Consider the following 27,153-nt stretch of genomic DNA (forward strand, 5'->3'; position numbering starts at 1 on the left):
AATACACATTTTTCATATAAATGAGGTGCAATTTAACCTTGGATGGGTCTCGCATGCATTAGCACTCATCATTTTCAGATTTTGTTTAATTTCTGTTAAACTCCATGCTTAACGGAAATATGTTTAAGTATCACTAAATGTGTATAGCATGTGCTCTTGAGAACCAGAAGTATGGATCGCCTTGCAGTCCTCTTTCTATTGTTAACATAACCCTTGAACGTGTTGAGGATAAGAGAGAAATCATCCTAAAAGAGACTGACGTTTCAACTTCTGTACAGAGTATAATAAAAAGGTGTACCTAGTAAGTAATGCAGACAGACTCAGGCCTATAGGGCAATAGGGCAATGCCTGAATGAAAAACGCAAAAGGCTAGTGTGGACTAATTCTTTTGGTCAAAGTGGGGCACTTTTTTGGCCAATGTGGTCCAGCTTGATGAGTTACTTCATTATGCAGCTAATAGTTTTGACCAGTGTTGCTGAATAAATAATCTTTAAAATGCACAATTTGCATCACATTTTATCAAAAAACTGCCCCTTTGCTACTATCCAAACTGTCTCTCACAAAAGGAATGAATTGCCTTTAGCAACTGTCTGTGGGCCACATTTTCATTGGTGCCCGAGACAATTTTATGTCCCAGCCGACCCTGAATGCAGAATACACATATATCCGTATTGATGAGTGGAGGGGTTTGCATGCGACGGTGCAGAGCACGAGTGCCTTGGTGCTGTGTCATTGGAGCTAAATGTGCCATACAGGAAGGGCCTGATTCATGGACATTTTTGCATGGTCCAAAGTGACTTTGCGCTGCCGACACAAGCTTTGGTTAATGGAACGGTACAAAGTGTATTTTTGCAGTGCAAAGTCAGTGCAAAGTAATTTTTGCAGTACAAAATTAACTTTGCACTGCAAAAATACACTTTGCACACTTACATGAATCAGGGTTTGTGTCGCAACAGTGCAAAGTCACTTTGAACCGTGCAAACAATTCCATGAATCAGGCGTGTGTATGCATTGCAAATGCTTCTCAGTGCCGCGCCCGATTGTGGTACATCATTCCCCAACTGCGCTTTGCCTATCTTGCCACTCCACGCCCTGTATTCATTGCGCTGGTGCTGCCCTGCACTTTTCTATATCATCTGTTGCACCAGGCCATCCTTTCCGGTGGCCCCTTCTGTGCTACTGTGTACCCCCATGTCCTCCCTCTGTCCCCACTCACATTTCTTGCACACAACTCGATGCCGCTGTGCTCGAATTCCCCCCATATGCATTGGTGCACTTCTCTCCATGAACAAACCTTCCTTTTTGCATGGGAAGATTTGTCCATTTTCACAAAGGTGTGCGTTTGGAGTCACATTTTTTGTGGATGCGGTTGAACACCGTATTTTGGCCTGTACACCAGCATTTGGTGGTGAGCCAGCAGCAGGCAGGATATATGGCTAACGGGACACACTGTTCTTGGGGTGTTTGTTTGGCAGATAAGCCCTAATAGACACTATATAGAATACGGCCATGAGAAGTACATACATGTAGCCCGTCTAACATGTCGCTGACACCACCTTATGACTGATTACTAACACCTTCATTTTTGCTTTTATATTCCATCAGACAATTGTTGAAACCAATATAAAGTAATGTGATATATTTAAAATGAATAGAAAAGAGTGCACATGCAAAAAACATTTTGCCACAGGAAAGACATGCCAAACGCAGACATGCAATTAGCTCTTTTGGAACATAGCTCAAGAACAACACACAAGCCAACGAATCTGGGGCCATGGAGACAACGTGAGTCATTTGAACCATTCCCAATCCAATCCCATGGGTAACATGCACATGCTGAGATTCCGGCATTCTCAGAAAGTTAGGATCTAAAAGGTTGCAAGTGAACAGATGCAAGGGCCTTATAACTCCATAATGCCTAGAGGCACAGACAACTACAAAAAAGCCCCACTCATAGGCACTCGCCTAATGGCAACGGACATCCATTCACTGCTCTAAAGGTGCACAGCCCTCACATATCCCCCCGACCCACCAGCCTCTGCATCAAAAGGGTTACAATTCAAAGACCCCAAAACTGAGATCCATTTTAGGCCCCAAATACATATTAACAGCCCAACACACACCATCACTAGCTCCTGGTTGCTCCTCTCTCAGGTCTTCAAAAATCCTACACATTTCTCTTGAATGGACTCTCTGGGTGCAAGTCCAAACCAATTGCACCCAAATTGTCAAAAACAGGACTGGCAGATTGATCACAGGCTTCAAGATGAGAGACCCATGACTTTTCTTCTAAGGAATTTAATTTGATTTCCTGAAAAAGCAAGAATCCATTTATAGATCATAGACCACAACAAATGTCTCACCTCGTTACCTCGACATCTCTCGCAATAAAGATCTCCACTTTGTACAGAAGACTAGGCACCCAGGCTTGGTAACCAACTAACTCAAATTCTTCAATCAAATGATCTCAGAGGGATTGATTCACAAAACGTTCTTCAATTGGATCTTCCCATTGAAAAAACGCTTTGAAATAAGGCCCCATACAATTGTTATTCTGCCAAACGTTGGATCAATCTCTCGACTCACATCACAGCCCAACCTACCCTCGGCACCTTTAAGAAAGCGAATGGCAGTGCCCTTGAAGGCCGCAAGCAGGGGTCTGGATAGCACTTCTAATGTTAATGTGACCTGCACACATACATGCCAACAGATCATTTAGTGCACAGAATGCATCTTACAAATCATGCAGCACAGTGCAATGCACAATTAAAAGGGTGCAAAGAAGAGCGATGAACAAGATCGAGGAGGTTCATGCTTCATCCATGTAAACATGTGTGCTAAAGTGAAACTTATGATAAATTCTATGGCCGCGTACTCAATATAGTAATTTTAACTTTACACGTTGGCCAACATGGATCGAAAGCGTATTTTAGTTTATAATTTATATCTTTAAAATGAAGGGTCATATTAGCTCCGGGTACTTGGTACTGCATTCGAGAAAAATATCCAGGCGCCAATCCATCTCTCTCTACCCCAGGCATGTTGGAGCCTCGCGCATCTTCAGTAGCTAGCGATCAGCTGTTACTTCTATTCTGGCTCCCGTGAGAAAATACCTTAACAAGTAACTTGAGTCCCTGCTCCTTCGCTCTGGGTCTCCCGTGTGTGCAGCGCTTCATACTCGCTGCATGCAATCCCGTCCCATAGCCAGTCGCGCACATAGCTCTCATTCCGGCCTGGCCTGAGGGGGCTCGGGAATGCGTGGTTAAATCCACACGCAATCTGCACAGATCTCGACATGTAATGGCTCTCTACATTCTTGTCCCATCTTAATGGTATGGGTTCTCCCATTTGCAGCCTTAGCAGTTTGGTTGTTTTTAATAGAACATACCCTAGTGGTTTCAAAATTGATGGGAATGATCTCCATTCGTGAATCATTTTGCATGATCCAGAGCAATTATGTAATTCTCACTTCAACAAACAGGACGTCTTAAAATGTTTTTTGTACATTTCATTTAATATGAAACACATGATGGTTGGAAAAATAATGCACGTGACAACGTTTTCATTCATAGGATCACAGGTAGATTACAAGTCAGTCATCTTCCCCATGATATACATGCACATATATAAACTGTAAAAACCGGTTTATCACTCATCACTTAAATAATAGAAAAGGTGTCAGATCTCTCTTTGTACCCAAAGATCAGACACACGACAGAAGACTAGAAGGCCCAGATTCCGTAAAACCACAACTTCTCATTGCCACGATTCAAAAGGTATCCATACAAAAAAAAAAAAAAAAAAAAAAAAAAAAAAAAAAAAATCGAATGCGAAAATACTTAAGAAGAAATGACTGAATGTTTTTAGTCGATATTGTTAGGGATTTTTTCTGTATGTTTTATTGAAAATTTGGTGGGTTTGGGATAAGGGCATATGTTAAGGTAGGGAGAAGTAGAGGTGGGGGGGTCCCCCTGCATTATAAAAAAGGGGCACAGCTTTTTGATCCAAAAAAATTCGGTCATTTCTAATTAGGTATTTTTTTCCCGGTTATTTCATGGACAGCCCCCTTCAAACTGTGGCACACTCTGTTTACCCCCTCAAATCGGCAACCGTCCAACAAGTAACACCAACATGAATCGGCTCCCCTACAAGGCTACCAGAAGAGTGGCATGTTTGGGTAGGTTCAGTTCTAAAATACTCGATAGAGCAGATTAAAACATTTATTCAAATGACTTTAAAAAATAATAATTTCACACAAGTAAGTGTTTACGCACCGTGCATGGGATAGGAGTATGGCGCTTGCCCTGGGGGAGACGTGCTGAAACTGGAGCTGTAACTAAGAAACCCGCTCTGTCCAGGGGAGTGGCCGAGGCTGTCTTCAGTCTTAATACCTAAGAAGGAAGGGGTAAAGGAAATCAAAAGATATACATGTGTAGAGTGAAAATGCTTCTTTTTCTGAATAATCACTCCTAAAGTTGGATGCAGTCCAAAGTATGCCATGGTGAGGAATGCCATTTTCCAGTTTTTCTGTCTCTTAACTGTAAGTGATTTCAATCCGGCACACACCCAAGTCAACGCCTAGCGTTTAATGCACAACTGAAATCCTTATTTATTTTTGTCTAAAAGTTCTTTATTCTGAACGATATACCACTCATATGACGCCCCTCTCCTGGAATCCCCCCACCCCCGGTCACACTAAACCAGGAATCAGGCTGGTTTGCAAAGTTAAAATATTTACTTATGTATTTACAATTTAATCACACTATGTTTTAATGGGTACACAATAATCACCAATGGGGTGATGTAACACAGAATAATCTCTTTAATACACAAGGAGTAGTAGGGAGCAAAACAATTCAGCACAGAAATAATACTTTTATTGTGTGTGTGCAGATCAGATAGCACTGTGGTTAAAGGTTCCCCCTGCAGACCCCTCAACCCCCAATGGCAATGTAAAGAGATAGGAGGAAAGAGAAGGTATTCAGGAATGGCAGAATTCAAACAGAATATCAATCCCACTTTCCCCCAGCAAACCCTAGAGAAAAACGGAATTGACTGTCACGCTTTCAGAATGGCTTTTAAAGTTCTCCAGCATGGGGTCTGGCATGGATTCACATGCTCATGAATATTCCCCGTCGTCAGGCTGGGAATCCTCGGTAAAGAAAAAACCAGTATCAGTTTCGTTTCTGATCTGTCTTTCGTAGTAATAACCAATCACTGGTCTCTGCGTCATACTGACCACAGCCAATGACTGCCCTCTACCTAAGCACCGCCTCTGGCAGCCATCTTCAGATTTTTACCGCACGTTCATGTGTTGGGATCCTCGTGCTATTGCTCTCGAGCGTTAGTGCTATTTTTTCGCGCTTTTTCACAAAAACTTCGATTCTTTCGGTCAAAAGAGCCTCAAGCTCCACCGATCCTACATCCGATCAACGGGGACCCGTGTCGGATTCATCTGTGCCCCTCAAGGGTGAAGATTTCGTCGAGCTACACTTCGGAGGACTCCAGAAGCTTCTCAGGCCCGGTCTCGGAGATGGCCCAGGAGAAGGGAAGCTCGACGCCCGGAAAGCTGTTCAGGGCCTGCCCTGGATGCCAGCTGCAGAACGTCTTCAAGGAGGACGAACACTCTTTCTGCCTTTACTGCCTTCATGGGGACAAGACGCACGTGGAGAAGGACTGTGCGTTTTGCGGCAACATGTCGGAACGGACCATGAAGGACCGCCATCAACGTCTCGCCAGCTGGCTGGAGGGTAAGAGCCCGTCTGGCGAGAAGAAGAAGAAATCTGAGCGGTCTTCTAAGACCTTTGAGGGCGCCCCGGCGACGGGGGCCCAACATAAGGCCAAGCACCGCGAGTCCGCTGGCACCGGGAGCGCCGAACGGTCGGGCTCTACGGGCGCCAGGCAGGGCGCACCCTCCCCGGCACCATCAACCACGAGCCAACGCTCTGGGTCGGGTAAGAGGAAGGCCGAGCACCCGGCGAAGCTCCTGGAGAGACCCCGGTCGAGCTCTAAGGCAGAGGAGGAGCGTGGCAGTGCCCCCTCCCTCAAGGATAAGGCGGTGAGCGCACCTAAGGTGGTGAAGGCCTTGATCCATTCGACCAAGCCCTCTATCGAAACGGTCGCGGCGGCCCTGGCCCAGCCTGTGGAGGCTGCACCAGTGGTGGCGGCCTCGGGGCCCAGAATCTCCCTGCCTCCTCGGAGGGAGTCTTCTTTCGTGCCCATCGATAGGACCCCCGTGAAACCCTCCGTGGGGAAGAAGGGGGGGCAGGGCGTCGTCGTAGATTCGGCCTCAACCTCAGAAGAGGAACTGATCGAGGTCTTAAGCCACGGCCTAGGCGTGGAACAAGACCAGCCCGTCGGAATGGGCCCCGACGCAGGTGACGACGACGACATCGTTGAGGATACCGACGGGGCCCCTGCTCGCCCGTCGGATTCCCCTCTGCCAGCGCCGCAAGACAACTCAGCGGCCATTTTGTTGGCTATACAGTCCTTATGCTCCGAGATAAGGACGAGACTACCGTTACCGACGGAGGAACCTCTCCCGTCGGGGGATCCAGAACCGGGACCTTCTGGTGTTCCCCCTACCAAGAAAAGAAGGATCCATCCACCGCCTCCTTTTCAACCGTCGCGCCCCGTCCAGCCCTCCTCCCCGTCCACCCGAGGGGATGATACGGGGACTGACACGGCAGCGACGGGTACGGACGACGAGGCATACGACGAGGATTTTCCGTCGTCGCCTCCCACCAGGGCTTCTCCGCCCGACGAGATTGGATCGTTCCACTCAATGATCGCCAGGGCATCCGAGCTTTTCCAACTCTGCCCTGAGGAGAAGAAAAAGGAAGGCTTCCTTTACCAACGGCGCGAGACCAAGAGGAAGACGGTCCTCGCAGTGCCTCTGTTGGACGACATTTGGGATGAGGGCCTTTCCCTCCTCAAGAACCCTTCCACGACGCCAGCGAAAAGAGACCGGTACGAGAAAAAGTACCGGGTCCCGGACTCGGCCCCCCTATGCCTCCGGGCGCAACCTACCCCGGACTCCGTCGTCTCCGCGGCAGCCAGGAAGAAAGCGGGGGGGGGGGTGCGGCCTCCACGTCGACTTCCCCGCCGGACGGCGAGGGAAAGAAATTGGATGCCATGGGACGCAGAGTCATCTCGTCGGCGGCGGCGACGATTAAAGCGGCCAACGCCTTGGCTATCGTGGCCCGCTACGACAGGGAACTCTGGTACAAGATAGCTCCCCTGCTGGATTTTCTGCCGGACGACAAGAGGGCGGAGGCCCTTGAGATCCTGCAGGAAGGTGAGGTGGCCTCGGACCACGCCATCACCGTGGCGACGGACATCGCCGACACTGGGTTCCGCCAGATGGGCAACGGCGTTTGCCTTCGACGTCGCGGATGGCTCAAGGCTACGGACTTTCGGCAGGACGTCCAGACCAGGGTCCTGGACATGCCCTTCGACGGGAACAACCTGTTTGGGAAGACAGTGGACGATTCCCTTCAGGCCATCAAGGCGGATACTGAGACGGCCCGGGCCCTTGGAGTACTGCAGCAACGGCGGACGCCCTTTCGGAGCGGCGGAGGCAAGGGCGCCTCCAAAGGTTCCGGCGGCGGTTTCGCTTCCTACCGTCAAGCGGCCCGCTCGTCGTCGCAAGAGGCCTACAGAGGACGAGGCAAGTCTGGCGGCCCCCGCCGTCGTCGCCAAGGAGGCCAAGGCGGCAAGGCCGCGTCCAAGCAGGATTGAACCGGCCGTGGGGTCGGGCCCCCACCGAAGCACCCCGGTGGGAGGCCGGCTGGCGGGCTTCGTCAGCGTGTGGGAGTCCATCTCCACCGACCGTTGGGTGCTGGACGCCCTGGCCCGGGGCCACGCGCTCGAGTTTCAAAGAAGGTGCCCGCGCGTCCCCCCCGTGGCCAGGAAAGAACTTCACGTCCCTCAACTTCTCCTGGAGGTAAAGGCGATGCTCAGAAAGGGCGCCATCGAACTCGTCCCAAAGAGGCTTCGGGGCTCCGGAGTCTACTCGCGTTACTTCCTCGTGAAGAAGAAGACGGGAGGATGGCGCCCCATCCTGGACCTGCGACGCCTGAACAAGTTCATCAAGGCGCAGAAGTTCCGGATGGTCACCCTCCAGCACGTCCTGGGTCAGCTGGAGGAAGGAGACTTCCTATCGTCGTTGGATTTGGAGGATGCCTACTTCCACATTCCCATCCTAAAGGGGCACCGAAAATTCCTCAGATTCGTGGTCCAAGGGCGTCATTACCAGTTCAAAGCCCTTCCCTTCGGACTGCGGTCGGCACCCAGGGTTTTCACCAAGTGCCTCGCACCGGTGGCGGCGCAGCTGCGCCGCGAGGGGATTCACGTCTACCCCTACCTGGACGACTGGCTCATCCGCGCCAAGACGAGGGAGCTCGCCGTGGTCCACACGGCAAGGACCGTCCAACTCCTCACGGACCTGGGATTCTCCGTGAACTACGCCAAATCCCACCTGGTGCCCGCGCAGGTCGCACTGTTTCTGGGAGCGAGGCTCGACACAGTGTCCCTTCTGGCCTCCCCGTCGGAGGAGAGGACCAGGACCATCTTGGGCAAGGTGCAACGGATGTTGGTGGCCGACGCGGCCAAGGTGAGGTCCATCAAGTCCCTCCTCGGGATGATGTCTTCCTGCATCTACCTCATTCCCATGTGCAGGCTCCGGATGCGCCCGTTGCAAGAGTTCCTGGATGCGCGCTGGATCCAGACGACGGGCAGCTTCGAGGAAAGGATCAAGCTCGACGAGAGTTTCCGACGAGCGATACGGTGGTGGGGCACCCGCGCGCATCTGACGGCGGGCATGGACTTCCAGACCCCAGCCCACCAGGTGACTGTGACCACGGATGCCTCCCTAGAAGGGTGGGGAGCGCACACCGAAAATCTGCACGCAAGGGGACTCTGGCTCCCGACGGAGAAGTCCCTGCATATCAACGTCCTGGAGCTCCGTGCAGTGTTTTGGGCCCTCAGGTCCTTCCTTCCGTCCCTCAAGGGCAAGGTGGTGAGGATCTTCACCGACAACACCACCACCATGTTTTACATCAGGAAACAGGGCGGAACCAGGTCCCCAGCGCTGTCCAAGGAGGCGCAGGACCTGTGGCATTGGGCCGTCGCCCAAGGGATTCTTCTGGTGCCGTTTCATCTGGCAGGGATAAAAAACACCATCGCCGACTCACTCAGCAGGGAGCTGCGCTCGTGCCACGAGTGGGAACTACGGCAGGATCTGGTGGATCGCCTCTTCCGACGGTGGGGCACACCCCAGATCGACCTGTTCGCGACGGCGACGAACACCAAGTGCCGGAGGTTCGCCAGCAGGTTTCCCCAGACGAGGAGCATGGGCGATGCTTTCTCGTTCCCCTGGGAGGGCCTGTTCCTCTACGCGTTCCCTCCCTTGCCTCTGCTAATCCGGCTCGTCAACCAGCTCAAGAGGTCACGGTGCAGGATGATCCTCGTCGCACCTGCGTGGCCGAGGCAGATATGGTTCCCGGACCTTCTGGACTTGTCGGCGTCCCCGCCAATCAAGCTGCCGGCGGACGCGGATCTACTCTCCAGGGAAGGAGGCGCCATCCTCCACCACGACCCGAAGTCGCTGAACTTGCAGGCCTGGCTCCTGCAGCGCTAGAGTTTGGAGGATACGACATACCGGCCGATTGCAGAGAGGTTCTTGCAAAGGCCAGGGCGTCCTCGACTCTTAAATGCTACGGACACAAATGGAAGAGGTTCTCTGTCTGGTGCTACGCACAGAAGATTAACCCTCTACGGATTACGGCTCCCCAAGTGCTGCCGTACCTGCTGACGCTGGCCAAAGCTGGTCTGGCACACGCGTCCATCAAGATTCATCTTGCTGCGATCTCCCGATACACCAGAACCACGGGCCGGACGTCCTTGTGGTCTCATCGTCTGGTGAAAGAGTTCATGAAGGGACTGTTCAGATCGTTCCCGCCGGTGAAGGCTCCGGCCCCGGCGTGGGAGCTCAACGTGGTGCTGACCAAACTCATGGGACCTCCGTTCGAGCCTCTGCACTCGGCCCCGTTGAAGTTTCTATCGTGGAAAACAGCTTTTCTCGTGGCCATCACCTCCGCACGACGAGTGGGAGAGATCCAGGCCCTTTCCTGCAAGGCCCCGTACTTGACTTTCCACGACACGAGGGTAGTGCTCAGGACGCACCCCTCCTTCATGCCCAAGGTACCGTCGGACTTTCATCTCAACGAACCCTTGGTGTTACCTGTGTTCTTCCCGTCGCCTTCGTCGCCGGCTGAGAGGACTTTGCACTCGCTGGATGTAGCTAGAGCGCTGAAGTTCTACGTGGACCGCACGAAAGGTTTTCGGAAGACGTCACAACTCTTTGTGAACTTTGGACCTGTCAATCAGGGGAAGGCTCTCTCGAAGGCTTCCATCTCCAGATGGCTCTCCGGCTGTATCATGTACTGTCACCGGTTGGCAAACCGACCGCTGCCTGGCCGTCCGAGAGCCCATTCCACCAGAGCGATCGCAGCTACCACGGCGTTCCTATCTGGTGTGCCCCTGCTGGACATATGCAGGGCTGCTACGTGGAGGTCGACGCACACCTTCACGAAATTCTACTGCGTCGACCGGGATTCCAGGGAGGAGTCCAGGGTCGGCCAAGCAGTGCTGCGCAACCTGTTCGCCTGAGGTGAGCCTGGTGAGGAGGTAAGATGCTTAATGTTGAGTTGATGTGATGCTTAATGTTGAGCCTTTGCCACCTCCCGTGGTTGTGCATGTGTGTACTGCTATGTATTCTTTATTCATGAGCATGTGAATCCATGCCAGACCCCATGCTGGAGAAGGAACAAGTTACTTACCTGTAACTGTTGTTCTCCAGCATGGGTCTGGCATGGATTCACATGCGAACCCTCCCGCCTACCCCTCTGCGGCTCTTCACTTGGTCATACTGCCACTTCACGTGCTTCCAAATCTGAAGATGGCTGCCAGAGGCGGTGCTTAGGTAGAGGGCAGTCATTGGCTGTGGTCAGTATGACGCAGAGACCAGTGATTGGTTATTACTACGAAAGACAGATCAGAAACGAAACTGATACTGGTTTTTTCTTTACCGAGGATTCCCAGCCTGACGACGGGGAATATTCATGAGCATGTGAATCCATGCCAGACCCATGCTGGAGAACAACAGTTACAGGTAAGTAACTTGTTCCTTATCCTTAAAATAGACTGGGCAAAAACACCAAATATGGTCAAAATTGCTGAAATTACTATAAATTCTTATGGGAGCCTCTTTGGGTAGTTGCACACAAACACAAGCAATGATTTAATACCCAGAAACAATTTGAAATCTTAAAATTCAAGTTGGAAGCAATCAAAAGCTGTTTTACATGTGTCAGAATTTCCCTAAATGAAAATTTGCGGCAAACTTTTCACTGCACGATAATTGCGATAACGGGAGAACCGTATGGATTTGGAATGCGGTTTAGGATGCGATTGAAAGCTGTGGATGTTAACTACAATCACAAGTTGAAACTTCTTCAGATGAGAAAAGATCAGCGCAAAGATAGTTTTAGCAATACTAGTACAGGAGGAGGATAGAATGTTTGGAATAACGAGTTCAGACAATTCAAAAATACTACTAGCAATACAGGTTCTGAATACAAGATAGGATGGGTTCAAGATAGGGATTAACTAAAGCAAGGTACATATGCTAGTGACACAGTTCTATCTATAGATACTCACTAGACATGTTTTTAAACTGAACTGTCAGGATTCTGGTCCGTCAAGATTCTGGTCAGGGAATTGGATCTGGTTGTAAGACAGACAGCTGGGCACATTGGACCGGATCTGCAATCAGCAAGGTGTTCTGGTCACAACACAGCACAGGACTGTATCTGCCCTTCTTGGCTGTGATGATAATTGTTTTAGCAGGCAAGCACTACAGTGCAGCCCGGCTGTATTTTGATGCTTCCCCTTAGGTTTGTGGGGTTCAGGTTCTGGAATTTGAGGCTTAGTTGAAAATGGTTCAGCTATGCAATGGGTTTCTGCTTTGCCAAGTTTCTGGAGTCTGGAGCAAGGAAGATGTAGAGTTCAGCAGCAGGCTGCTCCGCCAGTATCGGGATGGTGAGTGAATCTGTCTGTCCTTCTGAGTGGTGAGCTGTCTCGATTTATGCTATGATAAAGGGGGTGTGTGGGCTGGTTTATCCTAAGCTTGCCCCTTTGACAGGTGATTGGGTCAGAGTCTCCTCTCTGCCTTGATAGGAGGAGAGAAACAGTGTGTCACCATTATGGTGTGATTTTATGAGGCAGAGAATTCACCCCTAGCCCCTTGAACACAAATCTACTTTTGGCACAATACATATTTACACATGTGCAGCCTCTATACGAATCACATATACAGATTACATATTTTATATAGCAGTTATCCCTCAAAATATTTCTTCTCTGTGAAAGATAGTGAGCTAAAGACTCTGGGTAAGTCTCTCGTAACCAGGACTAATGTCTGGCAGAGAGACTCCCAGGACCCCCTTTGTTAATTTGCAAATTATAAGTCCTGAAAATGTTCTTTTTGAAGGTTCAGCCAGAGATGGTTGTTCGGGTCTGCCTCTTTCTCTCTCCCTGTAGTCCAGAAGCAGTCTCCTCCCTGTTTGCTCTTGGCAGAAACCATTTACGACGGTCCTCACACCCCGCATTTCCTTAGTAGCAGCTGTTCATTGTTCCCTTTTGCCTCTGTAGACCAAGTTCTTTCCAAACCCTATAATTACCGCTTGGGTGTGATTTCCTGGTGGGGGGAAAGGCCATCCTTCTGTGTAGAAACCTGATACTCCAGTTTGGTAGCTTTTAGCCAGGCTTGATTTAATTGTTAATTCTGTTGCATTTTTCCTTAGCTTAAAACAAACTTGTGATTTCAAAATAACATCTAGAATGCTTATTCAAGATTTTAAACCATGGGATCAAAACAATTACAACATAGGTTACTCTCAGTAACATGCCACTTAGATTGCAAACACTGATTTCAGTTTATCCATGTTTAAAGTTTAATCAGGCAGGCTCTTGACAGCTGACATTCCAGCAGCCCTCTGCTGCACAGAGATTTTTTTTTTTAACATCCACAGACAGGCCACTTTTGCTGTGGAAATCCCTTTATGCTTTCAGCTTTTCAGGAACTTGCAAATTCACAATGATTTCTTAGACTAAGTGAATTATAGCACCCAGCAAGAATTTTGGATGTTTGAGGGTGTTTTGTACCGGCATTCTGCAGTTTCAGCACCAAAGGAAAAAGGGATTTAAAGCAAGATTTGGGGTTTTCATTTAGAAACACTGCTTTTTCCTTCTGTATTCCATTTTCACATGTTGTGGAGCCCAGTGACATCTGTTCCACCACTGACAACATGCGTGGCAGATTGGGCAGCCATCTCTTTGTGCTTTGCAAAGAGCGATTTTCAGGGGTTTTGGCACACACAAGGGTTTCGCGGCCATTTTGCTATTTCTGGCACCCTCATAACACAGTGCTGCAGCATAACAGAACAGAAGTGGGTTAAAACATCCCACATAACTTCGAGAGTAAATGTAATATTCAGAGTTTTATTTGTAGTCTTAGGGATCCATTGGTCCAGCTTGCTTCAATGTTATCCTCAGAGGTGTGGCATGAACGGCAGAAGAGTTCCTGCATCCTAGGCAACCAGATCTCAAGCAGGCCCAGTGGAGAGCCATCCAACTTCGCTAATTTAAAATACAAAAAAAAATCAACAGGATTACTCAGGTTGCTAAGAACTACCCCGGTGACTGGAACATTGCAAAAGTACAAACCGGAATTACCCTATTTGTCAAGTACTGCAGCAATCACTAATACAGAATTAAATGGACCCATAACATATCTGCTGCTGTGACGACAACTGGCCAATTGTAACAACCTTCCTTGCTAGCAACAAGCATGCTCAGTGTTCAACGGGAACCCATCCCACTTCTCCGAGCAAGATATGCCTGCGAGAGAGATCACTATAAATTATAAAAGTACCCCTTCACAAAAGACACATTTGGAAATTGCAGGAATAACATGGATCTCAGCAACAAGTTCTTAAGTCACTGAGCTGTCCGACTGGCATGCACATAGATTACGCCAAATATTAGAATTCAAAATTGCCAAGGAGTACTACACTAGAAGCTGAAGAAGGATGCACCCCATCCCACCCACACTGGGAACATTTTATTCTTTCTTATTGATCAGTCAGTGCATGGAGAAATGTAATCCATGGAATTTTACCGCAGGCTTATTTGTCTTTTCCCCTTTTTAGTTTTCATCTGAAGTGGTGCTAAAGCACCACTTATAATGGAAAACTATTGCATGAGAGTACAGCTAGGGAGAAATGGCATACGAGGGAAGAACACAAATGTGGTTATGTACCCACCCATCGACTACCCATCGCCATGCTAATCCCTATGGACATTCCCACCCACTTCTTGCCCCTCGCCTCCCAATACACAAACTCCTGGGATCTCAGCTAGCTTTATCAAGTCTCACCATTAAACATTCCGCTCCGAGTGCCGGACAGTGTTTTCTCAAAGCAGTCTTCTGAGAATGAATGACTTAATTGGAGCTGTAAATGTGCTACTGGTGTAAAATAAATGTCTTAACCCGGTCTGCCTTCAGCCACTCGATTTATAAGCACTATGCCTATCCTTAACAGAAGTCCTGTTAAAAACAAACGTCCGTTTGGGCTTGCGTTTGAGTATTAGACATTTGCCAGGCACTTCTATTATATGCCCTAGTACTCACACCGTTTTGCAGCTGCTACCATTGATGGCCAGTTACTACAGGTACGGCAGTGCTTGGCAAATGCCTTCCCCGTGCCTACACAAGAGCCACAACTATTGACATTGCCAATGCTTGTTTCTCCATGTTAACAGCAAGTCCGAAAACTGGGCAACAAATTATAGTCCTTAAAAATAAGTAGTCATATCTTCCTTAAAGTGGACTTACCTTTAACAAATGGAAGTTGTAAAGTTAACAGGGACTTGATAACCCATCCTGTAAGTATACAGAATGATGCATCACACATTCTACAGCTACAAGGTGGTTGTTATACTTGTTTAAATGATGCAACTTTGGAAGACAGACACAAAATTATGCAACTTTGGAAGACAGACACCACCCTGCCACTCTACCACACACAACATTTTTCAAGTGGTGCGATCATCCAACAGCTCTCTCCTGGCCAACACATGTCTGTTGTGGGCACTACATCTGCTAAATGTGTTAATTACCCGAGCACCATGCATCCAAGACTCAACAAGCACAGACTCAGACAAATCAGTCAGTGTTACTCGAGCCATTTGGGGCAGGCCTCAAGAAGGGGATCCCATTATCCTTTTTCTATAGGGCTTTCACTGATTTCCTCTCTGAGAGAGAATTTAATTAAAGATCCTACACCCCACTTGTGGCAGCCCCTTCTTAGCACCTGGCCCGATATCTGAAAATTATCTCTCCTTTCTAGAGAACAGGCGTTGCATGCATCGAAACATACGGTGAGACATGCACACACACCTAACAAATTCGTAGGAAACACAGGCTGCAAATATATGAGGCAGGTGCACAAGGGGATCCGCTCACAAAATACAGAAAAAAATAATAATAATAATGAGTGCAATACTGGTAAATCCCAAAAGAGATAACTTATTCTGCTGTCATAATGTGATATGCTCCAATCCTTCAAAATGCCCTTTTTAACTATTTGGGTCTGTATGCAGTATTTGCTGACAAAAAACAGTGATGATGTATTCTATTGCAGATCCAGAGTAAAGATTCTCTTGTTTTAGCCGCCGTCTTGACTTCTGCCTCACCCACCTCTTCAGATGTGTATCCTCTATCTACAAATCTTCATTTTTCTGAATTCTTCCTCATTGCTGACAATCCGTTTCACTCTAAGTTACTGGCTGTAAGGCAAACATATTACTTCCAAGTGATAGGAACCTCAATATGAGCAACAATGGCTCCAGCATGCGCAAACAGATTTATGTTCAAATTTGGCAGAGATTTTGTTATTGAGCTCCCAGTTTGGTATAACTATAGTAGTTATTGGGGACATTACATTGACAATATTTTCATTATCTGGCATGGTACACATAAAACAATAAGAGAATGTTTGCAGCTACATTAATGCTACTGATGAGCGAATCCTATTCACCCATGAGGTTGAGAAACCAGATGTACATTTTTTAGATGTACTTGTCAAACCCAAGATACCTTCTTTTGAAACAAACATTTACCATAAACCTATGAACAGGAAACAATGTATTGCAAGATCTCAGTTTTCACCCCCAACTACTTTGAAGAGTTTACTCTATAGCCAGTAGAATTGGAACATCTCACGATGTGACAATCAACAGAATCAGAGGCCTCAATGGGAATTTACCAGTATTCGCACATGAAAGAAGTAGCAATCTGCATGATTTACTGGCCAAAACCAAAGTCATTACAAACAAAAGAACGAATACCAATAGAACAGGCACTATTCTGTGCCATGAGTTGTTGCACGTGCAATACTGTCCTCTTTTCTTCTGCCTTCGCTCCTCTTCTCCCCTGCTGATCTGTTCTCTCTTGGCACTGTGCACCTGGCCACCCTCTGTCCTGCGGGCCCAGTTCCTCCTCACCATGCCACCCTCCAGTACTGCATCCAGGCCACCCCTTGCACTGGGGTCTGTATCTGTACCCATACAGCCCCCCCCTTTTTCGTTCTGCTCTTATCAGACCTACCCTGTCTGCTGCCTTAAACCTAGCACTTGCAAATTGCTGGCTGCACTACCACTGTTTGTTGCCTTTATTATTTATTTATTGTTTATCTGTTTCTCCTCTGCTTCGCACTTTCCACTTCTCCCGTCTTCCATGCACTTTCCCCCCCCCCCTCTCCCATGCACTTGCGCGTTCTCAATGTCACTGGGCATAGTAAGATCGCTGTTTTGTTCTCCCCTGTTCCCCTCCCTTGCCTTGACGCGCTCTGAAACACTTGTGTACGAGCGCGATATAAATAAAATAACAATATCAATTAAAAGGAAACATACTATTCCACCCCTCTAGTGGAGAAAAAAAGAACCTTGGGGAATTTTGCAATATGCAACTCCAAAAACATTATATATGCCATAAAATGTCCTTGTGATAAAAATGATGTAGGGCAAACAACCCGCAAGGCTAAAACATGCTGTAAAGAACATTGCTCTAACATGTGACTTATGAACCCAGTCTCATCTGTGCCTAGACATTTCAACACTAATGACATAAGATGCCACAAATCAGATTTCAGATCCTATAGGCAATAAAGGACAGTCATTTTTCCATGCATATCAGTAAGACAGAAGAACAGAGAGAGGCCTATTGGATCGAAAGGATACAGATTGTTAGACCCAATGGCATGAATGAAGAACTCAACCTTGCTCCTTATCTTGGATAGTTCTAGAGGATTATTTTCGATAACTTGAGAGGATATGCTAACATGAGTTGAGATATTGACTGGATATAATTTAATGGACAATGTGTTAACAGATAATTCAGTTATGTGTCTTGATGCCCGATATCGAGATGCTATTATGTGATTATTACAGGATACATATGATTCATTGTTTATGAGCTACAGAAGTAATAGGAACATCTGCATTCTTTGTGCACATACATGGGCACTTGGTGCATACACTCAAATTAAAAATCTCAAATTAGTAATGCTGCCAATAATTTTACAACAGAAACTATGGATATGTTTGGCTAACCAGATGCTAAAGTCAATGACTGTAAAATGTCTGATGCATCTATCTAAACACTTTTTCTTAACACATCATCATTGCATATTAACTGGTGTAACAGTTTATTGAAAGGCCACCCTCAACACAGGGAGTTCCCTCCCTCCCCAAGTTAAGTGTCACACAATAAATAGTTAATGTCAGTTCTTTTATTCAGCCCCATCTCAGCCTCATATAATGCACCTTTGATCCCTCCCCCTAGGCTACCAATGAGCCAAGAAGAAGGCCGGTGTACAGGAAATATATTTGTATTTATTTGAAGTTTAAGTAATAGAAATCACAATAAACTACACACTCCACCTTCTTTGTGGCTCACAATTAACGTCTTGTTACACAAATAAATCACACGAATGGGTTGGGAAAAACACAAATTACAATGCTTTTCTTTCTACAAAATTCACTTCAAGAAATAATTAGCGCTGGTCAGTGAACACAATTAATTTACAGATGTAATGCTGTGCAATTTCGATTTTTCCTGTGTGCTTAAAAGGCTAGCAGTTTGGCTTACAGATTTGGACAAATGCACATGGCAATTACTGTTTGACCCACATCTTTGCTCAAATTAAACACAGGGTGATTTAGCAGTGGGTTTTTCAGACCCCCCTACCTCTGTGTTGGGGAAGTCTGACAGAAAAATTGGGATGATTGAAGAATTTTGGATTTCAGACCCCCACTCCATTTAAAGGCCTATGCTGCTGAAACTGCACAGCAAAAATTGGGATGACTGAAGAATTTTGATTTTCAGACACCCCTCCACTGAAAGGCCTGTGATAGGGAAACTGAACAGAAAGATTACTCAGTTAAATTACAGCCTATAATGTTCAGTGCAGACTGGTAATGGGCTTTGTTAATTTCGAATTTTAACACAAATCACCCTTTGGCATTCTGCCAAGGGGAATTAATAAAATGTATATTTTTAGTTAAATAGGCTATGTATCTACACAGTTTTGCCGCCCTCTCACCCTCTAAAGAGAGGATGGTTTTAAGGCAAGCTGATACCCACACCTTTGGTTTCAATTGGCTCAATTGAAAGCCTATGTTTAAAATTCAGGAAATCCAGCTGCATATCAGGACCCTCTTGGAGAACAGGTTAGGGGCCTGGTTACTCCACTCTCAAGGATGGCCCCCAGCTCTTCATCATAGGACCCAGTTAGCTTTTTTTCAGGCCTCCCATGCAATAGACAGCGTCACCCAGATGCAATGCTCAGCAATCTCCTCCGATGTTTTCTTGCAGCTGTCAGATGGTAATTTCAGGAGCTCTCTACCCTCCTCATGGTTTATCCACTTTATATACTAGTGATGACACCATCAAGTTTATGATCTTGGGCAGTAGCCTGCAAGGGTTCTCACAAACAGGAATGGACAGTTGCCCTTCTCTCTCCTCCCAAGTCCAGCCTCTCTTTACGGATTGGTTTAGTAGTCTGGAGCAGACATTTGGCAACTTAGATTTGAAATCCCCTTTCGTTCCCATGACACCTTGTTGGCAAAAATGTGTTATGTAGCAAAATGTCAGAATTTACTAGTAACTGCCATAATATATTTATTTTCTGATTCAGGTAATTATGGGGAATTTAATAAAACTGGCAATTTTTGGCTGTTTTTTTCAAAAAGCATAATTGTTAGGAACATGCAATGTATGACCCACATTCGTAATTTTACCCTCCACCAGTTTGCCTACTCTCAAATTCTGAACATGTTCAGAGCAGCCAGGAACACCTTTTAGCTGGTCACTACAATTCCCTAAGTAGCAGGTGGAGGAATTCTAGATCACCACAATCGCCTGGAAATGATCTAAAAGAATTAAACATACATGTGGAAAATGCAACAGCTGTTACTGTCCATTTAAACAAAGGGAATCGTCCTATGTGCAAATATGAGCTTCTATTCCTCAGTGCCATTTGCCACCCTTGGGCAACCTGCAACCATGTTTTTAATTTTTGTATTATCCTATTTGTTGTCTGAAGTTGGTAGCTGCCGGTCGTAAACACCTGGGGCCTTGGCAACACAGAGATCCCCCGCCCCACATTCCTGTCATGCACTTGCCAGAACATTAGCCTGCTCAGAACTGCCCTCTGAGACAGCACGCCTAGGGAAATTTTATTTTTGACACCTTGTATTGCAGTTGTAAACAGTTGGGATGCAAGGCAGGCTTTTACTGGGGCGGGGGGGGGGGGGGGGGGTCTTTTATGAATTTTGCCCAGACACCCACCATTTGTCCTTGGCTGAAAGGAACTCACATATTGCGTTTTCTAACATTAGCCTTGATTCTTTGACATACAGTGTGTTTTAGTGATAAGAGTTCACGTTGCTTTCGCGCTGAACGTACAGGGCTGTTTCTTTCCGTCATTAATTAAATACCCTTTTCATTATCTGCTGTTCATGTTTCTATTGAAAAATGCATCTGAATTGTTACAGTGCACCACCTTTTGATGGGTGGCAGTTTCAGTGAAAGAAATTGCTGCATTTATTTCTCATCCCACAATGTGATGTGCTTTTGCAATCTGCACTCGATTACATTTTTAGCCTTCTCTGGATTTCCCCTGCAGAAAGACACCCGCATAGTCTGCCTAAATAGGCCAAATCTTTCAGCGTGCAGGTTTCTGAATGCTGGCAGGTCAGTTACCCAGTGGGCCCTTCAGTTCCATTGGCTTGGGGTCTTTGATTACACCCCATACAGGTCGTTTGACCTTTATACACATCATTTTTTCAATGCATGGGATTATGGTTGAGAAATAGTACATTATGTTCCTTGTATTTTACATGATTGTATGTATTTCGTCAATGGGACTGGGTATATAGGATGTACTTAGAGATGACTTTGTCCTGCAATGTTCGTATTGATTGCAGTATTTGTAACTTGGTGTTTCCAAACAGTATGCACATTATGGTTTTCCGTTGTTGTATATGTCAATATTGTATAAAGTTCTTTTTTTGAATACCCATTCTTTTTGTCACATTCCTCACATTGACTTACCCTGTAAACACAACCGTAATGCACATTCTTGACATTACAAGCTGTGTCAATGACGTGGTAAACATGGCACGTCACAACATCATGGCATCATCAGGACGTGATGATGTCAAAAGCTCCCGATTCGCCTCCCGCGAAATTCATTTTGTGTATAACATAGACATACAAGAGCGTTTAGCCAAAGCAGAAACTACTCCCATTTAGGAGGATACAACACAACTATTCTGGAGAGTTGACCTAATGTACAACTACAGTATCCACATTTAACTACAGAGTTTTATTATATCCTTTTTTGTATGCTTTTTTCGTGTTACTGTGAGATACTTTGTTGCAACCCCCCTTTTTTAAGCTTTTCTTCAGTTGAGAGCCTTTGCTGAAACACACTTTCCTCCAGAGGTCAAGGTAGTATATATACATTTTCTCTGGTACTTTATTATATATTAACAGGCACTGAGTTCATCATGTCTATCACTCTTTTTTCATGTTATTATTCTTTTGAGACACCTTATTGGCTGGAATCACTGTTTCGTTGGTAGACGGGTATGCTTGAATCCAAGAACATTGTTTGGAACAATATCCATTTGATTTTACTCTCTATGTATGCTGATGATCACTTTCGCATTTTTTGTACAGTTTTCCCTGATGATGCACACGTTGTCCGAAACGCATTGGCCACTTATCCTGCACTCAAGTACTAGCAATAATGGAGCAGTGTGAATAAAATATAAATGCTGTTTTACCAAAGAAGTGTAACAATATTTCTTATAACTGTATAAATGTAATGTAGTATTTACTACTCGGGTGCCTTGTGTTGCTGGGGAAGTCGTCCTGCTATATTTGGTGCATAGCTTGGGTTTGGGGTGGATCAGGATGGAGGGGACTGTGGACTTTGAAACTGTTTTATGGTGGTTTGAGTTGCCTTTATTACTGTGTCATCTCTCCTCTTCCACTCCGTCCTGCAGCTCCTCTGTTCCTTGTAGATGGGAGTGAAGGAAGAGGAGTCAACAATATGTTTCCAATTCAAAATGAAGACACCAAGAGAAACTGACTTACTCCTGACAAACTGCATGAAAGTCAGAGGTAAGTCAGTAATTCATATTAACTTCTTTGTGAATCGAGTAGTCCTCTAGAGGTATAAGTGAAGATAAAGTCAGCGTGACTTCTTTGGGAATCGGCCCATGGGTTTAGAGTAGGCGAGTGATAAGGACAGACACATCTATCAGTAGTTGTTGCAGGGGTTGTAAGGTGAAGGAGCTGGGAGGGTATGAGGGCTCTTAGGTTTCCTCCCACTGGTGCACTGTATATGCTAATTTCAGCCTTTTTTTATCAAAACATTAATAAATAAGAGCCCTTCATTTAATGCTGGAGGATTGTTGGTCCATTTAATATAAAGTCTAAAAGGAGAAACATACTTGTACTTAAATAGTCACAGACGGAGGTTATTGCCAGAGGAGACATTAGACATTGTTCATGACAAATAGAAGCTAAGTTGGAGAGAAAACCTCACATCTATCACTGGCAATGAATATATATTGAAAGAATAAAGAACAACCTTGGTCTGATACTCTGATAGGATAAAGTCAGGTTTCAGAAATGTTATATATGCCACAAATCGAGTCATATCGTAAAAGGTGACAGGGTAAATAAATATATTACTAAGAAATTACATCTATTGTAAAAGTTAAAGAAATGGTGCTGATGCGAGTGATGAAGTAGATAAGGTTTGAAAGAGGTAGGCCAAAGTATGACCTGAATGCTCCCTTTCTTCCCAGTCTTTCATTCCTAAACCTCAAAAAAGATCAATAGAAACACAACTGGTAAAGTGAACAATTATTCTAAGCCAACTAAATGGAATGCCCCTCTCCTTTGTTGGAGGATGTGTTATTTAACATATGCATGAATTATATGTTAATATTTGTAAATTGTCCAACACAACTATATGAAACACAGATAACAATCACATATGTGTACTGTGGGGCAGATCGATCCTAACCCTTATATTTTCCCATCATGTACAGCACATATTTAAAATGAAGCGCCCACTCTTTTGGGCACTCGAAAATCTGTGCATTTTTGCATGCATCAAAGTCTGGAAATTAGCATTTGCACAATGCTAAAAAAAAATTAAAAAAATAAAATAAAAAACTCGGACAATACTCAATGCATGGAGACCACTAAAGCGGTAACGGGTGCAATATACATTACAGTTCTTGTATTACATTTTTTAATTATCGGGAATAGCCCCCATGCTCCGAACTTTGCCTTCTTCTGCCAAAGTTATTATGCAGATAAGATTTTATGTTATTACAGTTTTACTCCAACTACCCTCTAAAAATTGCCCCTCAAATCGTACTACACTTAGCTCAATGCACTGACAGATTGAAGAATACTAATAAATAGATTCGGAGCACTGCATTTTAAACCAGAGATGTATAAGCATGTGACATACTCTTAAAAAGGACAAAAACAGTTTCGGTTGCTTAGTGTCTTTCCTTGCCACTAGTGTTTTAAAATGTGTTGGGTCTGTGCTTGTAAATCATATTTCTGTATTGCCCCGGCTGTTCTGCAGTGTTGATAGTAACACTCCATCTATTTAAGTCATATCAAAATTAATTTCCATCCTGCAGATTTGAGCGAAGTGTGAGAGGAGCTGTCATTCAGTTCAATCACTCGGCGCCAAGCCCGTTTCACACAGTGCACCGTCTGGTCTGGGAAAGGACCGGACTCCATTTTGATTTCTACAGTATGAACAATAGCCGCTCATTGTTCGCGGTGGCTAGTCAGGTGGGGGACGGCTCCTATAAAAGTGTCAAATTCATTTCATGAAAACCAGATTGGAGTAGGTAATCTGCTGGATTTATACACAGCATATGGGCCCGACACATGTGTGCCCTAAAGACACCCTCCAGAAGCAAATGGCCATATTTTCACCTGTTTTAAGTGAACCAACTGCTCGGAAATTGGATTGGAACCAGTCCAGCTAATGTGAAGGGAACTGCACTTCCACAAAGCGTGGCTGTCTCCGGGTGATACATTTAACCCTCAACGCTCCGCTCATGGCTCCAGATATACATTTTAGCACAACATTTCAATTTTTCAGCCAATGTTCATAATGACGGGGCGCGGAAGATGTACATTTTTCAAGTCGAATGAAGCACGTTGACTTCTCTTGAAAGCATTTTAATTGCTTTCTTTAAGTGTAGAAGACGTGTAGACACGTTCAGAGGTGCAAATGGGATGCTTTTATTTATTTTAAAAAAGAGAGACATGGAAGAGGCTGTACATGTGAATAGCATTTGAAAAGCGGGAGGGGGACAGAAACAAGGACGGTGTAAGATTAAAAAGCTCAATGAAATGAAGGTAGCGTTTCCATGACCAGGATGAGTTCGCAAGTGGGTTGCCTGGAAGGAACATGCCGAAGCATGACTCAAACCCACGTGCAAGAAGGACCTCAATATGCAGGAGGTAAAGAACTACAGGAGGCCCCTTCATGCAGGACACCTGGGTGGGGAGGTGGGGGGGGGGTGGCAGCAGGAGGGTATGTTGTCTTGGAGCCCAGGTTCTGTCTCGGCCCAAACGGGACTCAAACAGACCAAGTACCCAGGGCCCATGCCAGGCCCCTGTGATTTTATGTGTTCCTGTATGCTGTTTTCTTACATGCCAGAGTGCATATTTTTTGTATTCCATTGCACGAGGTCTGCCATCCCACACTTCCGGCACGAGGATTGGACCCCGCTATAAGAATAAATGACCCAATAAAGCAGCCCGGGGAATGTCAGTCTTCAATCTCTTAACACAGGAAGTAGATGTACATGTACATGAGAAAAATACACAAGCAGCAGCATTCAAGTTCATATGCACATAATATACACAAAAAAGTAGTCCAGCAGATGAACATTTATTCAGCATTCAAGAGCACACGCACTAAAATGAAGGTGTAACTGATAACGCGTGCATGCAACCGTTCCCAAAAGTCGATGGCATACAGCCACTGCTAGGACGAGGCTTTCTTGCCACCTTCCCACTGTGTTGAAAGCCTCACATCATACATGCTCCTGTCTTTGCCATGCCGTCCTGAATTCTGTTGATGTGGCAATGCCACTCTTCCTAATCCCCTTTTTGGATGCTGTTCCTTAAAGCCAACACGCATTATGCAGGTCTTAGGAACTATGCACCTTTCACCGTGTCGTGCTCCCCTGCGTCCTCTGCACCTTCATTATAACTCACTGTGGAACTTAGAGCCTCATCTCCAAGAGTCTACACTACAGATACAAATACTCTTGGATAACAAAGAAATGAAACATAGAGATGGCACACACAATGCATGAAATACTCTATGCCACGAACCGGCATTATGGATAACCGTGCGGTCCTGCTAGGACACACCACCTTGACCGTGTGCTTTACATTGTTATGCAATCCATGCCTGACATCCTATCCCAACCCTTTACACCTCGTAGGGCCATGAAGGGTGTTTGCCAATCTAGTCACATGAGACAAAGTGCATGTCAGATCAGTGACAGGGAAACAGCTTTTTCCCAAACTACGGACTACCTTTACAGGGTAGGAGACAGACAGCATGGCACAAAAGTCTTGCAAAGCCACTTGTAGAATTGCTTCAAGTCTTGTAATTGCATATGAGACCTAAAGGCCTAAATGGCAAGGAATGGCTTAGATCCTGTTGCACTCACTACAGTATGGTGCAACGTGAAGCATTTTTGGAGCCCAGCCATAACGGGATACACCCGATCCGATGAGCACCGTCTGGTTAGGAAGGGTGTGGGAGTTTCTCTGTACCAGACAGATTGCATAAAACAAAATAAGAACAGGTCATATGCAGAGCACTTGCTGCCTTCCTGGTTACCCTAAAAAGCTGCACACATTAGGGTAATGCCTACTCAACCTACAGTGCAGGCACATCTGAATACAGAGGATTACATTGAAGCCATTCCTAAAATGTCTTCCGTTGAGGAGGGACTCCCATTTGCCAATATGGACCAGTGTATCACAGTTTCAAAGAATATGAGAGGAGAGGACACATTTTACAGCAGATGCCCCTCAAGCAAATAGCAAAAGAGGTCGGATATACTAATAAGTGTTTCTTCAAATGAGGATGAAGTAACAGACATTGAGGTAGAGTACAGGCATGGTTTAGAAGCCCTATGTCTTAAACTAACACCCTTGTTATCAGGGTGGAAATTGGAACAAATGAAAACTCATAGAAACCTTTTTTCCATGTGTTTTTCCTCATCCGCACCATTCTGATCCGGATACACTGCATGAAGCTTGAACCACTGTGGAAAAACTGGTCCAACCTTTTTCCCTGCTCCATGCACAGAATACACCTTGAACCACATTGATATTGATATTTTATTTGTATCACGCTCATACATCTTACTAGGCCCAGTGACATTGAGAACGCGCAAGTGACATCAATATCACGACGCAGGTGGGAAGGTAGGAATCCCCAGAGACTTTGCCTGCATGGAAGCAGAGTACAAAGGCATGCTCTGCTATGATGGGCGCTGTTTCCTTTAGTGGCCGCCATAAGAGTGCAGTCAACTTGCCACATGATGCAGTCTTCTGCTCGGTGACCAGGGCAATGGTAGGAATGAGTGAGTTAAACCATTTAAATAGTTCAGCATAGAAGATATAGAACAAGTTGAGGAGCCTTTCGATGGCAGCAAGCGTCACCGTGGCTATGAACTGGTCCATAGATAGGCAGCAGACATTGCTGATAAAGGCATTCTGGAACTTCTGCCAGAAAGGTATGGCAATTTATTGGTGGTATGCAAGGATTACATATGGTTTGTACTGAAGTCTGAGGGAAAGTAAGGAGTGATTTTGGTGTGGCAAATATTATTCCATTTACTCCACACACATCATTCAATGTTTTGATGAACATCTGCAATATCCAATTGGCCTTGATCAGATCAAGTGCACTCTCAAAATCTGCACTGCATCAACACAATCCGATACCTCCAAATATTGTTTTTCATGCTATTCAGCCATTTGTTTGTTACCCCAGAGGGATTTGATGGGGATAACTACAGCTGGCAGTTGAGTCAATTTGGACAGGTTGAGAGTGATCATAATAACAGTGGAATAAAAGTATACAAGAACCTCTTGGGAAAAGTCACAGAAAAAAAGGATCACATTTTCAGAAAGTTGCTAGATCACTGCAAGTCCTCTGGTATTTGGTTCACAACAAAAGAAGCCTTAAGGTGCTCAACTATACACACGGTATACAGCCAGGTTATATGGTTGATTCAACTATGTGAAGGACTTCATTTATCAAGATTTCACCATAGAAAACCCCATTTCCAAATATTTTTTAAGAGACCACTAAGTTGTTAATCGTGATTTCCTGGGCGTTTATAGAACCTCAAAGCTTTACTCCAAGAGCCTGCTTCATA

General features: G+C 45.7%; 1 protein-coding gene across 2 annotated transcripts in view; it reads right to left on the reverse strand.

The window, feature by feature from the left end:
• EYA2 (EYA transcriptional coactivator and phosphatase 2) overlaps nt 1–27,153 on the reverse strand; it is a 319,923-nt gene that overhangs the window by 162,599 nt on the left and 130,171 nt on the right. For both annotated transcript variants that reach the window (XM_069651298.1, XM_069651299.1), the window contains exon 5: nt 4,275–4,391. In XM_069651298.1, coding sequence (XP_069507399.1) covers nt 4,275–4,391 — 117 coding nt within the window. The remainder of the gene's footprint in view (nt 1–4,274; nt 4,392–27,153) is intronic.

The sequence above is a fragment of the Ambystoma mexicanum genome, chromosome 3p, assembly GCF_040938575.1.
Source record: "Ambystoma mexicanum isolate Mex_15411 chromosome 3p, UKY_AmexF1_1, whole genome shotgun sequence".
Classification (NCBI taxonomy): domain Eukaryota; kingdom Metazoa; phylum Chordata; class Amphibia; order Caudata; family Ambystomatidae; genus Ambystoma; species Ambystoma mexicanum.